We start from the raw sequence: 17,164 nt of genomic DNA on the forward strand, positions 1-17,164 counted from the left end.
AATGGTGACGGAATGATTTAAATGCATAATATGGGGAAAAACGGGAGAACTCCGAGAAAAACCCCACTAAGACCTTGTCCGCCACAAGTGTCAGTATGGATTTTTCAATGAAAAATCCCAGATCTGACCAGGACTCGAACCCGGGCCGCCTGAGTGACAGGTCAGAGGTATGATCACTCAACCACCGCAGGGGGAAATAGTGGGGTAGAATAAGGTAGGGTAGCGATATAACATTCAAAAGCGACAGATGACACGCTACTCGTATTTATTACAATACACTTACGCAACCTAAAACCCATCGGCTCACATCCATTGTGCACGACGATCGACTCACAACTGCATTACACGTTAACTACCCATAAAATCGTCCTCTGTGCGACAACTATATCAGAATGCCATCCTCATAGTGTTTCGATCACATACTCGTACTCCACGCTTGTCGAGTCACAACTAAATTATCATTTTTTTTCTCCTCTATTATCAATATAAATTATAATTGCTCTCTGGGCGATAACCATATATTATGTCACTGCCATCTGGTAATGCGACCGTATACTATGGATGCCATACGATCTCTCATGATAACATTGCTTAACTTTGAAAGAAGAGATAGTTTCCATGACTTATGTCCCAACCTTAGTAAATAGTGATTATTGATTATAAAGAGGAGTTGTTGACTATAAACTGGAATGTTGGTGTTAAACAGAGTTTATTTATATCAGGGGATGTTCATGGTATCAGAGATTGGAGATAACAGGGGGTAGTTGATGACAATAGAAGTGGTGATGGTGACAACAAAGAGTGATGTGTTTATATTAACGGGAGTGTTGAAGTTAACGAGGTTAGTATAGATGTTTACGGAAGTGGTGTTGGTATTTGCGGGGGTGCTGTTAATGTTAACGGGGATGCTATTCATGTTAATGGAGCTGCTGTTCATTTTAACAGGGCTGCTAATGATTTTGACAGGGCTGCTGTTGATTCTGACGGGCCTGTTATTGATGGTAAAGAAGGTGTTGACGACAGAGGTGGTTGATGATACTAGGGATTATTCATAACAAGGATACTAATGTATGTATTTATTCACAATACAAATGGGTAAACATCCGGTGGCAGTGATAACTAATACACTCAATAATGACAGTTAATAATAAACACAATAATAAATACATTTAATAATAATACTATGCTAATCTGTGAAGTAAGTTTACGCATGTGGACGGAGTAAATGGGCGGAGTCTATCTGTGCCTCAGTGTATTGCGGACAGCATCAGCTCGAGGCGGTAAGGGGCAAGATGCTCGTTGTAGCAGAAGGTATGGCCAGATTTCTTAATGTCTACAGATCCCCTCCCTGCAAGCTCGCTTCGTTCAAGCAATGCCTCTCCCCACAACGGTCATTGGTTCTAGCCCTCTCACATACTACATGCGCAGAGGTCTTGTTTCGTCTTTCTATTCTACAGATTCCTGGGAAGGAGCATAATAATAATTTATACTACTAATAATAATAAATAGTAATAACAATAGTATAATAATATTAACAAGGAACATCCTAAATTAAATGAAGCACGAACACTTAAAATAACATTTAAAATAAATCTAATTCGCATCTTAACCTTAAGTTCGAACTAAAACCCACGAGTATGATGTATTATAATGCTAACAAGGTGATGATAACGTGGGTGAATGTTGATTGATAATAGAGGTGGTTGTTGATATCTGAGGTAGTTGATAACGGTGCTGATGTTAACAGAATGATAATAACGGGAATGATGATAATAAAGAGGTTCATGTTAATGGGTTCATGTCGATTTTAATTGGGATAATGATGACGATGAATGTGGTGATGATGACGGTGGTGATAATAATGATGATAGAACCTTAAAAAGAAATTCTCTATAGATACGAATATTCTATCAACTGTGACATGAATACAGATAATTTCATGTCTTTAGGTTTTCACGGTGACTGTTCACAAGCAGACTTCTGGGTATTCCACCCTTTCCTGGAAACATTTTCCCTGAAGACGAAGTCAGTATGTTGTTGAAGTTGAGATGTAGAGCTGTAGCACAGGGTGCACTACCCAAGAGTCTGCCTCTAAATTTCTCATCTGTTTTTAACTACCGGCTTCCCCCCCCCACCATTATATACGTATTCTTCCATTAAACGAAATAGTGATTACGGAGCGCTCTCAAAGTGAGGCACGAGCCACGGGGGGAGGTATTGCCCCGTCGAGAGCAACTGATGAAAGAATTGAAGTTCAAGTACTGCAGCAAGCACTTTTACTTTCTCTCTGTTTACGTCCATTTAGACTGAAAGGATTCAAAGCTTAAGCACTTAGTTTGATTAATAAAAAGAGTGCAGGAAGGTCAGTAAGAACTTTAAAAATTCTTTTCAACTCCATAAATAGAACGGAAGGAGCTTCAGAAACATTGAACAATGGCGGTCTCTCAAGTCGCGGCACGCTATTCCTTTGTCAAGGGTCGCCTAGTGACAGATATTCAGTTTGACGTAACAACGTTCCACAATAGAGGAACCGTGAACACACTCACCCTGCATTCCGCACTTAACCCACCCCACTATCTCTTCAAGACTATTCTACAAACATTGATTGTCAAGTACAGTATGATTTTTTCCTAAGTGGAAACATACAGGAAGCTGATTTTCTATTCTTTGCTCTCAGGTGTTCTGCGGAATTGGATTATGTCTATTATTGGGTTTCTTTCTGAAATAATCTTCTATGAATGGTCTTCGATGGTCGAGTTGTTCTATCGCTCGCCACTGCACTCGAGAAAGAAATCAAGATTTAAAAATTCTTAAAGTCTTTCGCATTTATTCCTGCCTAAGGAAGTAAACAATACAATAAATGAAACAATCTCAATGACAGTGTGGCTCCGAGATCAGAAGCTGGTCTCCCTACTCGAGACAGCTTTCACATTTGTTCGAATCCCGCTTGGGATTATTACGTAATTGTGTTTTTTTTCTCTCCCAACTGTAAAACGAATGTCAGACAATTAATGGAGAATCCTCATACGCAAGACACCAACTGTCATCTGGCTATGACCAATTCTACCACACTAAGTAACATTGCAGTTCATACAATGTTATTAAATAACCGATTAAGAAAATAACTCGTCTTTGAATCAGAGTGTTAGAGGTATAAATTTCAGAACAGATAACTTCTACAGCAAAATTAAATTCTGCCAGTCATTATCTCTATCTACTCGTATCATCGGCGTTTTATTGTAAGCTTAAATAATGTTTCGTACAGAAATAAAAAATAGGTTGCAGCCGCCAAATTACTCTTCAAGGAAGGACCACTCATATAAATTGAGGGAAAGAAGACAGAGGACGGACACTGGAAAGTTTTCTTTTCTCAATCGTACTATCAGGGACTGAAATGCTTTACCTGCAGACTTACTAAAGGCTTTACCAATAACAAAAAATATATTCAAAATAGGCTCAAGGACTTTACTAATAGACGGTAATATATTATACACACTATTTAAAGGGTATAATTGATGTTTTACTAGTGTCGTATCAGTGAAGAAATGTGTTCTGTACTGTGAAGTATGTTGTGTAAGTGAAGTGTGTTTGTGTCAGTGACTTTTGTAATTTATAGTGGCAGTGCAAAGTATTTGAACAATGAAACGTTTTTGAAGTGTTAGTAAAATCAGAATAGTATCAGTGAAATGTGCCGTAGTTCCAGTGCAGTGAGCGAGTTGACAGCGAAATGAGTGTAGTGCATGTATGAACATATCATACTCGTGGATTTTAGCTCGTACTTAGGGTTAAGATACAAATTAGATTTACTTTAAGTATTATTTTAAGTGATCGTGTTTCATTTAATTTAGGATGCTCGTTATTAATATTATTATTATTATTATTATTATTATTATTAGTAGTAGTATTAATTATTATTAATATTATTAATTTATTATTTTTTTTATTAATGTGTTTATTATTATTTGTCATTATTGAGTGTAATTAGTTACCACTGCCACTGGGTATTTACCCATTTGCACTGTGAATAAATACATACATCTTTTCCCGGAGTGGCCAGGACTTCTCTTTTCTCCGAGCAATACGTACCTCGCTGTCCTTACCATTGTATCATCTGATATTCTAGAATATATGATTGTTCCATTCTATTCTTCGCGTTATGATCCAGTAACGTACTGCTTGAATATTAAATTTTTTCTTATGGAATTACTTTAACACTTATCATTCTGTCACAAATGATTTTCTTTACTACTTTTCTGAGGACAGCCATTCTCGTTGTCCCTAATTATTGGCACGCTTTTACAGTATCTGTTCGTGTTTCAGATCAGTAGGTTAATATTGGACTTATTAACGATTTATACATTTATACTTTTGCTTCTCTTTAAGATACTCCTTTCGCCAAAATTCCAATATGACAGAAAAGTAATTATTGAAGAAAAACTTTCTTAGACACAGTATAAATCGAATGCTGTGAAATAAAGTTCTATTACGAACTTTTTGATATATTGTTGCTATGGGATTTTGAAAGTTGCTACAATATCGCAAAAAATGGTTAAATGCATAAATTAGTGAGAGTGGAACTATAATCCAGATAGTATGTCTTCTGCGTAGTGTTGTAATGTTATGCAGTCGAAACAAGTGAATGAAAGTACAAAGCAGAGAGAAGAATTTGCTAGAAAGTATGTCTAAATTAGGATCTGAAAGAACGAGAGCTTATCGTGAAACGAAGAGTAAAAACGAACCTCCAAAATTAAGCAAAAACGAAAAGAGCAGAATGCAACGAGCGAGAGAAAACTGAGCAGGGGGAAAATATATTTAATAACCTTCCTTCTGTAGTTCAAATCCAAAGTGCCAACGAATTAGTTTATGTTTTTACATATCCAAAAATCAACGATCAGTCAACTAGTGCAATGTCTGGTCCAACTGGTGTCAGTTATTTAGAATAGTTCGTCATAAGGACTTAAAATCGAGTAAGACAGCCCATAAAGTATTTGGAACGAATGGAGAGTAGAGTTTTCATATCTTATTTTAGCTATAACGATTGCTTTCATTTAAATTCTGAAGAGTTTATCTATAATATTCTGACCAAGGGTAGGTCTTTCACCGCACACCCAGCAATCTTCAATCTTCCCTATTTTCCAATTTCATCTGTTTTTACTTGGTTGTTTAACGACGCTCTATCAACTACGAGGTTATTTAGCGTCAATGGGATTGGTGTTAGCGAGATGATATTTGGCGAGATGAGACCGAGGATTCGCCATAAATTACCTGACATGTGCCTCATGGTTGGGGAAAACCTCGGAAAAACCCAACTAGATAATCAGCTCAAACGGGAATTGAGTCCTTATCAGAACGCAACTCCGGATCGGCAGACAAGCGCTTTAGCGACTGAGCTACGCCGGTAGCCACTTTCATGGGGACAGATAAAATGTTAAATTTTTGTCATCCACCATATTAATAATGCCAAAAGAAGTGCTTATACAAATTTTGGCCACTCGATCACAATTACGAGGCCGTCCAGAAAGTGATTTTCCCTGGGTCCTTTATAGAAAGAAAGCACAATTGCATGGAAAGATTTTTTTTTAAACAGATACAGCAAATATTGCGCTATTTATCAACATATTCCACTGGAATTGAGACATTTGTCATGCAACAATTTTTGTATCCTTGTGTCGTAGAAGTCAGTCGCCTGGGATCGGAACTAGCGTTTGGCAGCCGTCTGCACCTCTCTGTCGATCCCGTGGTATGACAAATGTCTCATTTTCGGTGGGAAATATGTTGAAAAATGACTCAAGAACTGTTGTATCTGTTGCAATAAATTTTTACAATGAAATTGTGTTTTATTTTTGTTAACCGCTCCTGGCGAACTTATTTTTTACGGCCCTCGTAATTGCGTCGAGTGGCCAAAATTTGTATGAGCACTACTTTTGACATTATTAACTTGGTGAAAGAAAAAAAAATAACTTTTTTATCTGCCTCCAACAGAATGTTTGCTTGTTAGTCTCCGCGTACTATCCATATGTTTTAATGTAGCCTTAATGTCTGATATCTTCCTCTGTTTCAAACATTTTTCTAATTAACCATTCATTCCAGTGCATCCTTCAATAGGGAGTTGCTTCTTAGTCAGTGAACCAGGTATTTTTTTTTTATCTTCCTGAACAGTTTCAGCACTATTCTTTCTTCACCCACTCTTTTTAGCACAGCTTCATTCATTATTTTGTCTGCCAATTCCACAAGCTCCATTCTTCTCCAAATGTACATTTCAAAAGCTGTCCATGTCCCTGACCCATACAATGTCACACTCCACACAAAGCAATTCACTAGTATCTTTCTTAATTGTTTTCCAAGGGTCCGCAGAAGATGCTCCTTTTCCTATTAAAAGCTTCCTTTGGTATTTCTACTCTCCTTTTGACTTCTTGGCAGCAGGTTATGTTACTATTTACAGTATATACCCGTATCCGAAGTTGTCCATTTGTTTCACTGCATCATATCGTGTTGAATTTAAGTCTAATTTATCGTCTGTCATTCCAAGAATATTTACAATGTACTTACTTACTGGCTTTTAAGGAACCCGGAGGTTCATTGCCGCCCTCACATAAGCCTTCCATCGGTCCCTATCCTGAGCATGATTAATCCATTCTCTATCATCATATCCCACATCCCTCAAATACATTTTCATATTATCTTCCCAGCTACGTCCCGGCCTCCCTAAAGGTCTTTTTCCCTCCGGCCTCCCAACTAACACTCTATATGCATTTCTGGATTCGCCCATACGTGCTACGTGCCCTGCCCATCTCAAACGTCTGGATTTAATATTCCTAATTATGTCAGATGGAGAATACAATGCGTGCAGTTCTGTGTTGTGTAACTTTCTCCATTCTCCTGTAACTTCATTCCTCTTAGCCCCAAATATTTTCCTAAACACCTTATTCTCAAACATCCTCAACCTGTGTTCCTCTCTCAAAGTGAGAGTCCAAGTTTCACAACCATAAATAACAACCGGTAATATAGCTCCCATATTTATTGTTTATTTACAATGTACATCACACATTTACAATTTAAGAGATTATAAACTAATTCTGTCCAACTCTCCACACACCACTGTCGTGCATCTTGGTTGTAACAGTGGCTGATTTTACGAGCAATTCAGCCGGTAGTAACGATGCCGCATGGCGGTACACTCATACTTTGCCTCTTATTGTTATAGTGTCTGGGAAAAATTAATCAATTAAGTTACCGAGCGATATTCGGTTTTATTGGGAGGGGGGTAGGGGAAAGATCGAAACTAACCCATAAAAGGTGGCTTTTATTTTAACCAGACTTCTGGTAGCAGAGATAGAAACACAGAAATAGATAGAAAATTAAGACTTTGATTTCAGTCTTACGTATTATGTTGTATGAACGCAGAAAGAAGCAAACATATTTATCGGAAGGAGAACAGTTTCCTGGAAGAGAGAAGCGTCATTGTTTGCAATTTGGATGTTTATATTAAAAGAAAATATTCCACGTCTACTCCCATTCCTTCCATTATACAAGCGATATAAAGTGTGGAGTTCTTCACAGGTGAAAGAGCCTTTCATATTGCCGTATCTTACAATTTTCTATGGACAGATATGGGAGCTTTCATACAAAGAAAGATTCTAGAATTCACAAGAGAACTCAACCGTGCCCAGGAATTTCTCGGTTTCTAAAACGACTTCGATAGCTTTCAAGAAGTGTGATTTTGGTGTTATGTTTCAAATATGGTTTGGAAAACAAAATTCCATTTGATACTGCGTCGTAAAGTGCTTTTATTTCTTTCGTATTTTTATACATTTATGAATAAAAAGCAAACGCACTAAAATTCCTTACGCACTGAGACTGAAGAAAGGATGAACGTCTCAAGGGGCGATGTCGAACAAGTAGAAATTGTGACACTCGAGAGAGATATATAGGGTAACAATTATCGTATCGTGACTTTCGATTCTGGATAAAGTATGAAAAGTAGAATCTCAAGTTAATTATTCAGAGAATATTTAAATGTTATAGCAAGAGGTGTTTATTCGAGGATAAAATATGACATAAGCTACACCTACAGTGTGTTCTCTTTCAATCTAAGATTATATTCCATTATTTTATTTTGTAATTTAAAAAGAACGTAGGGGAAGGACGGCTAATTCTGCGCGTCAAACTATACTGCGCACCACCCTATTTCCCCACAAAAGCATTTACTCTAGCCATCGTTGGTACTGTCACTTTCCGGTCACTATCAGGAACTATCTTGTAGAACTGATCGTCATATTACTTGTATTTTGTAGTGTAGCTTCAGTTTGTTGTTTATGTCTTGTTATTTTGCTGCATTAAAACCTAAGATAGGCCTATGTGAAAAATTCGTTGCTTCTTTTATTATGTTACATGCTGTAAGGTACAAATGGACTTCCTGAAACGAATACTTGGAATTGGCAGAAGCAAAGCTAATTGCGGGGTGCTGAAGGAGTTTGGGCTTCAAAACGAAGCAATTCATATGAAAGTAAGGGTGATAAAATACTCGTTAAAATTATAATATTTGGGGATCAGTCGCTTCTACGGCCGATTTGCTACAAAGTTCAACAAAGAGAGGGTTGGAAAAGGGGTGGGTTTATAAATTGCAGAGGGGGTTGCATCATATAGGAATGGGATGGGTGTGGGAGAAAGGTGGGAATGACAGAAGGATTGTATGGCGTAATGTGAAGATGCGATTAATTGATATCGAGAGGCAAGAGATTGAGCTCCAATGTTCGGAAAAGTCCTCACTACATTTACAATCAGATCTCATGCTTAACTGGGGGAGCTATGACTACATAAATTCTTGTAACAAAGACAGCAGAGCAGGTTTAGCGTGGCTAAGATTGGGGGCATGGAAAGGTAATAAAATTGTCAACGAAGAAGGAGAGCGCCTTTGTCCGATTTGCAGAGAAAAGGACTCCTATGAACATATTTTATTACAATGTGTCGAATTGGAACTGATACTGATTAACTGATACAGAGGCTAAGAAGAAATAAATATGAATTTATTGTTAGGCTATTGTTTATTAAAATGCGAAAAAAGTGAAAACAATTAGAATATTCCATTTTCCTTCTTATAACGAAAATACTCTTAACTGGTACATAGATTAGTAATAATTATTGTTGTTTTACTATTTTATTTTTAATAGTATTCTTTTGTTTTCTTTGAAAATGCAAACTGTGCATAGTTATAGCACGAACTGCCGTACTGACTCGTGCGTGAATGTCACTGGTTTCTGTCAGAATGTGAATTTATATTAAATGTGTTTTTTCTCTCTTTTTCTCATTCTTTTTTTCTCTTGTGTGTTAGTTATCGGTCTGAATTAAGTTAATTAGTTACATTTAGTAAACTGTCTTTGTAAATCTTGTTGTATTATTAGCTAAGACCACACCATACACGAGCCTGGCTCTTACGCTAGTGGCTAGAAACGTTTTTTTATTGTATACTTTTGAATTTGTACTCACTTTGCTTACTAGCTAAATAAAAAAATAAAAAACAAAGCAATTCAAACATGTTTCGCACCGATCCATTGTTATGTAAGTGACGTCAGAGTACAGCAATAACTTTTTGGCGTTGCTAAGCAACTGAAGTCACGTGTTGATCTCGTTTTAATATTTTAGTCATCCCTTCTGTCTTTCCGGTCAAAAGACGTTATCGCTCCTCTCTCCTTTACCCAAAATCTAAAAGAAGTGAAGATGGAGCGGTAGCATCAACAAAGAAAGGAGAAAGGATTTTGCCATGGCAACTCTAGGACGTCTTCAAATGCCACAAGTCGGTTGTTGTTTTAATTCCACTACAGTATAAATATTCGTGAGTTAATCATACGGATCAAGATCTGCCTGAGGCATTCCATTGGTGTTAGGACGAAGGTTTGGGTTGTCCGATAACAGTATCATCTTTATGGTAATCCTGTGGTTAGAAAACTCCTCATAGGTTATGTAAACATGTTATTCTTACATAGTGGGCCTTATACCCTTAACAGATGTGCCGTCTACTGTTGTGAAATAACGGTTAGCATGCCTGACCGTGAAACGAGCGGGTCCGGGTTCAAATCTTGGTTAAAACAAGTTACCTGGCTGGGGTTATTTCGTGGTTTTCCCTCAACCAATTAAGAGGAAATGCTGGGTAATTTTCGGCGCTGGACCCTAGATTCATTTCGCTGACATTATCACCTTCATTTCATTCAGACGTTAGATAACCACAGCAGTTGATAAAGCGTCGTAAAATAAGCCAAATAAAAAAACAGACGTGCCTAGACGGTTTATACACAGAAACGCGCGCTTATATCGTGTTGCAGTTTACACTTATATTTACTGTACTCTTTCATGAGTTCATCTGTTTTTCAAAGATGGCAAATCAAAATGCATGTATAATTTCCAGGCTTTCCTCAAACACGAATCTCAAACTAATGATTTGTTATTTTCTGAATGCATTATCCTTGCTGTATGTAGCTATCGCGAGAAACAAAGAACATGTCCAATGTATCTATTTGAGCTGGAAGGTCTGAAAACATATAAATATGCAAATGAGACACTGAATCATGTCACAGGAGCGCAGATGGCGTAGCGGACGCATGATGTTAACTTAGGGGATTCACATTCGTCTCTTCGACAACAGAAAAAAACTGTCTTCTCCGTTTGTTATCTACAGAGAAATTTAGAATTTCAGCAAGGTCGTCTATAGAAATTGAGGCCACACACAAATATTTGTCAGGGCCCTTCCCTCTCGCCAATATTGTAATGAATATTGAAACCATATAATTTAAACGGAGCACTAAGACAAGCTAGGAAATTTGTATTACAATGCAAAGAAGGAAATAACACTCAAATATTAGCCTACTTCTTAAAACTTATTAAAACATAATTACTATTTCAATAATATGGTTTATCATGAATCTTCCTTTATTTAAAAAAATGTTGTAAATATTTTGTCTTTTCCTGTCCCAAAATACATAATTGTCCTGGGTCACCTCTCGCCCGGATCCCTCGGTCAAGTGTGTCGTGCCCTATGGGCGGCCTGATGTCAGTGTAAGAATGAGCACAACCCATGAAATATCATAAGGGCAAGGGTCTCCTGTAATGCCTGTTAAAGGACTAGCTCTAAATTGGTGAACAAATCCAACAGATATTTGCTTGTTATTCCAGCCTCTGGCTAATTTCTTTCCCTCTGTCTGCGCATTCATCTTTCACACATCTTCAACCTTTTGTTCACTATACGCAGATACACTATTGTCATACTTTATTCTAATGAAACACAGGTCAAATCCAAGTAATGAGCGACTCGAATGTGAGTACTACAGATGGAAGTTCGGACACCGAACCTATGAAGTTAACTACGTCGTGTATTGTTTATTATTTAACTTAACATATAATAAATCGGCAATTATATTTGCTTTTCTCATCCATGCTGCTGACTAGAAGGAATGATAAATTCAATCAACTGGAGGCATCTAGTGATAAATACCTAGAAGAAACTCGAATGATAGCCAGAAAGCGCAGATGGTATAGAACAGAGGACTGCATCGGATGTTTTCGCTCGAGCGCCAAGTAGTTCATAGCATAATCCGATAGGTAGCGCACATGCATGATGGGTAAAATTGTCACGAGTGATAAATCCTCGAACGGTACAAGCCGAGCATTAGACATTCGTTCTTGTTACAGTGATGAACTGTGTTGTAACATCATAGATATTTATCATTTCAAAACTTTGCAGTGTTTAACTAACCTCTCCATAGTACAACTACAAAACTTGCTTTAAAATGTAATATAAATGTTGTAGGTAAATGTGTTTTTTTATTTTTTTCCACACAGGAGTGATTTTGTTTTTGCCACATCCGATAGATGTTATTGGATGTAAATGTAATTATTATAAACGCAGAACACAATCACGATAATGCAAGAACCGTATCAAGTTTTTTAGTAATAATAATAGTAATAATAATAATAGTAATAATAATAGTAATAATAATAGTAATAATAATAATAATAATAATAATAATAATAATCTCTAATAATTAGTGTATCAATCTTTGCGTCTGTAACAGTTGTGCAGCATGATTATTCGTTTTATTACATTTTCTGTGACGTTATCTCTGTACTAATATTGTTATTAATCTACTGTTATATCAATAATATTTTGTAAAACGTTTCTACATTGTCGCAGTATATAGGCGGAACACTATGTATGGACCTATCATATTATATATGTGGTAAATCAAATATTGAATAATTATTAATTGGCAATAATAACTGTATATCGAAGTTTTTCATACTATTTTATTTATAACTTCATGTTTCTGTTTTGGTACGTTCCATTGACTGTTCCATTAAACGTTTGTCATAAACGCAGAAAATAAAGCCTTATTTTTACCGTGTGAGCAAAACATATGTCTATCTTATCTGTCGCCTTCCATACAAGGCAAGACATGTTGGTGAGATGACCTTGTACTGTGCTTCTATTTATTACGAGCGTATCACGACCGATCGTATCTCACTCGAGGGTGCGACACTCGACCGAGTTCAAGCGAGCGATTTTACCCCAATGCAGCATTCTGGATAGAATAAGATACCTCAGGCCACGGACCTAAGTTATATAAGCACATAATGAATGACATGAATAAATTTATAAGCTATCATATATAATACCAAGGGCAGACAAGAACATTCTTCGGTTTCAGTTTAATCCTTTTATTGTTACAAACAGCTGAACATATAGAATTTGAAGTTATTTTATAACACGAGACTAAGTACTGTGTACGCATGGTTGTTGGAGTCGGCACATTTCTAGACATATCTATACTTTTAGATGTAACGTTGAAATGGGGATTCTCAAGTTTTTGGAAGGAATATTCGCACATATCAGCATCAGACACAAGCCATAATAAGAAGTGGACGAAATCGAATCACTAAAACAAATTGAAGACATTACAAAATAGCCCTTGTAAAAATTGCTATTTTTCAGAAGAAGAATAAAAATAAGAGATATTCCACTGCAGCAGTATAGCAATATGGAGACAAATTTTTATTCCTTTCCAGACAGCCAGTAATCTCGTCTTCACTCCAATAGCTGTTAAGTCAGTTTCTAGGTTCATTAACCACGCGATATCTGCTTCCTAATAGCAATAACGCTATTTCAGCAAGATATAGGTAACTTCCATGTCTGGATTGCAGAGAAAGAAAGAGAGAGAGAGAGACAGACAGACAGACATAGAGATAGAGAGAAAGGAGACAGAAAATCATTTGATTCCTTCTTTTTCTTTCTTCTACAGATAACATATTCACGATAACGTTTCCCACAAGAAGAGTTTTGAAATAAAAGAATAAAGCACTGATCACTGAGTCAGGCTGGGCGGAAGAGAAGGCCTACTGGCCTTAGCTCTGCCAGATTAAATAAATAAATAAATTATTATTATTATTATTATTATTAATTATTTATATTACTATTTTCTTTAGAAAGTGATAGAGCTTATTTGTTATAAAATGTTACTTGTTTAATTCATACTAAAAGAAATTTACGAAGAGTTGTTAAGTAGAATATTTCGTATATGCAGTAATATTATTGTATAAACTAAGTATTCGAAAAATGAAGCAACATCGGAACATATCTTTGTCCATTACTTTATTCTTTTTATCGGCATCAATATAAGCCTACTTAAATTTAGCATTATGGAATATAATCATAATTTAATTTGAAGGTTTCAAAATGAAAATCCAGTAAAAGATTCTGAATCTTTAACAGAAGTCTTTGGACAGTTGACTAAACAATAACAATAACAACAACAATGTTCTTGAGAATGTAAGTATGGCCAAAGTTCCACGTTGACTCTATAAATATATAATCTTTATTATTATTCCCAATTAAGTTTTCCGCCGTAACTTCTTTTATCTACAGAAGCTAAAATGTAATATAAACATTTTCCTAGTGTAGCAAGAAATGAAACCATATTTATGATATGCAAAACAGTCACGTCCAAATCTCTGTATTGCAGTAGTATGACAAAATTAAAATACCAGATATCTGTAAGCCACAAAATTCTTTGCTTCCTAAACTCGTGTTCCTTTTGGCAATCTTCAAGTCAACACTAGCGTATGTGTATGCAGTGCAATATCTAGTTAGAATACAAATATATTTTGTAAAAATTCCTTCTAGAACTGCAAATATTTGTACAGAATAAAACCACTTGAAGCTGCAGATGTCTTTAGGTCAAACTATTGGAAAAATGTAGACTCCATAACGTCTCATAAGAACGACAATATTCGTGAGATTGCATATGTTTATATGCAGAAGCGTCTCATTGGAGTACATACGTCTCTACAGAGTAACGCAACTTAAGACTGCATATTTCTGTAGGATAACATCTAACTTTGCAAATGCTTGTGCAGGCTAACATCTCGTAATACTTCAAATTTCCCTGCAGACTAACGTCTCGTAAAACTGAAAATGTCTCTGCAGATTTTAAGTCCACAAAATTACAAGCGTCTTTCCTGAGAAACATTTCATGAGACTTCACACGCGTAAGTAGTGCAAAGTCTCGTTAGATTACTGATACAAGTATCTCTGCACAGCAATGTGTCATGAGATTGTATTTGTGTCTAGAAAGTAACACCTCATCTACAAATATGTCTGTAGAGAAACGTCTCTTGAGAATTCATATATCTCTGCAGGGAAACGTCTCACGAGACTGTAAGCTTAATATCTGTAGAGAATCGTCTCGTGAGATCGTATATCTGCAGAGAAACAACTCGTGAGACTGTATATGTCAGCACAGCAACGTCCGTGAGACTTTATGTCTGCAGAGAAAACTCTCGTAAAACTGTATGTCTGCAGAGAAACGTCTCGTGAGGCTGCTTATGTCTGTATAGAACAAAGTCTCGTGAGATGGCAGATGTCTCGGTAGGAATAGTATCATAAGACTCATATATTTGTAGGACAAAATCTTGTGAAACTTCAGATATCTCTCTACAGGACAAGAGCTCGTTAGTCTGCAGATGTCCCTATAGGACAAGATTTCATGAGAGCACAGATGCCTCTGTAGCATAAATTCTCGTGAGACTACATGTGTCTCTATAAGATGAAATCTTATGAGACTAAATGAGCAGTTCAGAGAAAAAGTGGTCTAACTCAAAATTGGGTAATGAGGTTTAAAGTAAAAATTCTGTAAATATGTCCTTCTTGTTATCCACTGACTACTAATAGTTTAAATAAATTGAATATTAATTGCTACTTTAAGTTGTATTTTACGGAATGCTTATTTTAACCGTCATTACCCATTTTTGACTTACACCGCTTCTGCTCTGAACGGCTCAAATGTGTCTGTGGGGCAAGATCTCGTGAGACTACATGCATCTGTAGGGCAAGATCTAGTGAGAAATCTCTGTAAAACAAGATTTCGTGAGACTACATGTGTCTATGTAGGACACGATTTACTGAGATCAAATGTGTCTCTGTAGGACAAGATCTCGTTAGATTTTGGATTTTGTGCACGACAAGATCTCGTAAGACTACGTATGTCTGTAGAACAAGATCTCATGAGACTACATGCGTCTCTTGTAGGGCAAAATCGTATGAGGCTATCTATGTGTGTCTGTAGCAAAAGATCCAGTGAGAGTACATATGTAATTCAATATTCCATTTCATTTCACTTACTTTAATTCATTTATCTTGCATTAGCACTTAAACTTCAAGATGTGCAACAAGTCAGGATTTATATAATTTTGTCTCTGTAGGACAAGATCTTGTAAGACTGCAGTTGTCTGTAGAACAATATCTCGAAAAACTACAGATTTCTCTGTAGGGAAAGGTCTTGTGACACTGCAGATTTATCTGTAGGGCACGATCTCAGACTTCAGATATATCTGTAGAACAGGGTTTCGTAAGACGGTAGAAGAAATTTATAGATAATATAAAAATAATGTAGAAACCAGGAAAAGCATAACAAGCATATAAGCTGCAGTATATTCAGAAATGAATGTAGCTCGTTCACACATTTTGTTTCCTAAATAAGTAAATAAAAACTGGTGGGAGGCTGACCTTGGTGTAGACTCCGGCGCTGGACAGCTCGTTCTCGATCACCATGACGACTATGCCGAACATGCCCATGACCAGCGCGTAGTCGCTGATCCGTTTCCTCTTCTCGAAGAGCGCCTTCCGCCTGCCCAGTCGGTAGCCTACGTTGGGCTTATGCTTGCCGCTCACCGAGCCCGTGACGCCGCCGCTCTCGATGGACGCGTTCTTGCAGAGGCCGCCACCCGGCCCCCGCTCCTCCGTGTAGCGGGGGTACTCAGAGTGCACGCCGACGAGCGCTATTCCCGCCTCTTCCGTGACCCCCGGCCCGGCCGCGTCTTTCCCCGACTGCAGGCCCTTCATAGCAGCCGGGATGGACAGCGTGGACACGGGCTTCCGCAGCTGCAATCACACAACACGAGGTCATGAGTCTAAGGCAAACAGGCGGACAAATAATGGAAGGGGAGTTCAGCGTCTAGGTCAAGCGAAGAGAGGATGGTACACAACGTAGGCTAAGAGTTGCTGCGTTGTTTTACTACATTATTCATCATTAGCATAATTTTTTTTTTCTATTTTTGTGGTGGTTTGTTGAAGGTAAGAAAGTTTCAAGGAAATCCAAATTACAAATATCTAAGACAGCGGACATCAGCACAGTGCACGCTAGGGTAACCGTGGCTGCTGGCGGGTATGCAGTATTCCAGTGATAAGGTTTCGTTCGTGCCAGAAATTACGTTAGCAATAATAGTTCAATACTCCACGTAATGTTCACATATGCATTAAAATAAGCATATTTTCTATAGACCTAATTAATAAATACTCAGCATGTACGTTTCTTAATGTTAATAACTTAAAAATATAGGTCTCTTCTGAAATTATTGAGGGATGCAGTAAAAGAAGTGGACAAGCCACAAATGTAAAATATCTCATTATTTCACTCGAATTTTTATCTGTCATCTGAGCCCAAGATTAAAATATAATGTGAACGATTAGAACCGGAGATAGATCCGAGGGGTTGATATAAACGATTTTTCCAAAATCTGGCAACTTAATATCTGTCGAAATTAGATTTCTGAAAGAAAAAAAAAAATATATACATTAATCAAATTTATTTTGGAGTTAAAAGTGCTCGAAAATAAAAAA

General features: G+C 37.0%; 1 protein-coding gene across 1 annotated transcript in view; it reads right to left on the reverse strand.

Annotated features, from left to right (window-relative positions):
• LOC138709970 (small conductance calcium-activated potassium channel protein-like) overlaps positions 1–16,572 on the reverse strand; it is a 642,842-nt gene extending 626,270 nt beyond the window's left edge. The window contains exons 1-2 of the mRNA XM_069840652.1: positions 16,561–16,572; positions 16,052–16,426 (exon numbers count right to left, since the gene is read on the reverse strand). Of these exons, the coding sequence (XP_069696753.1) occupies positions 16,052–16,426; positions 16,561–16,572 (387 nt within the window). The remainder of the gene's footprint in view (positions 1–16,051; positions 16,427–16,560) is intronic.
• Between the last annotated feature and the right edge of the window lie 592 nt (positions 16,573–17,164).

Source organism: Periplaneta americana, chromosome 12 (genome assembly GCF_040183065.1).
Source record: "Periplaneta americana isolate PAMFEO1 chromosome 12, P.americana_PAMFEO1_priV1, whole genome shotgun sequence".
In the NCBI taxonomy this organism is placed as follows: Eukaryota; Metazoa; Arthropoda; class Insecta; order Blattodea; family Blattidae; genus Periplaneta; species Periplaneta americana.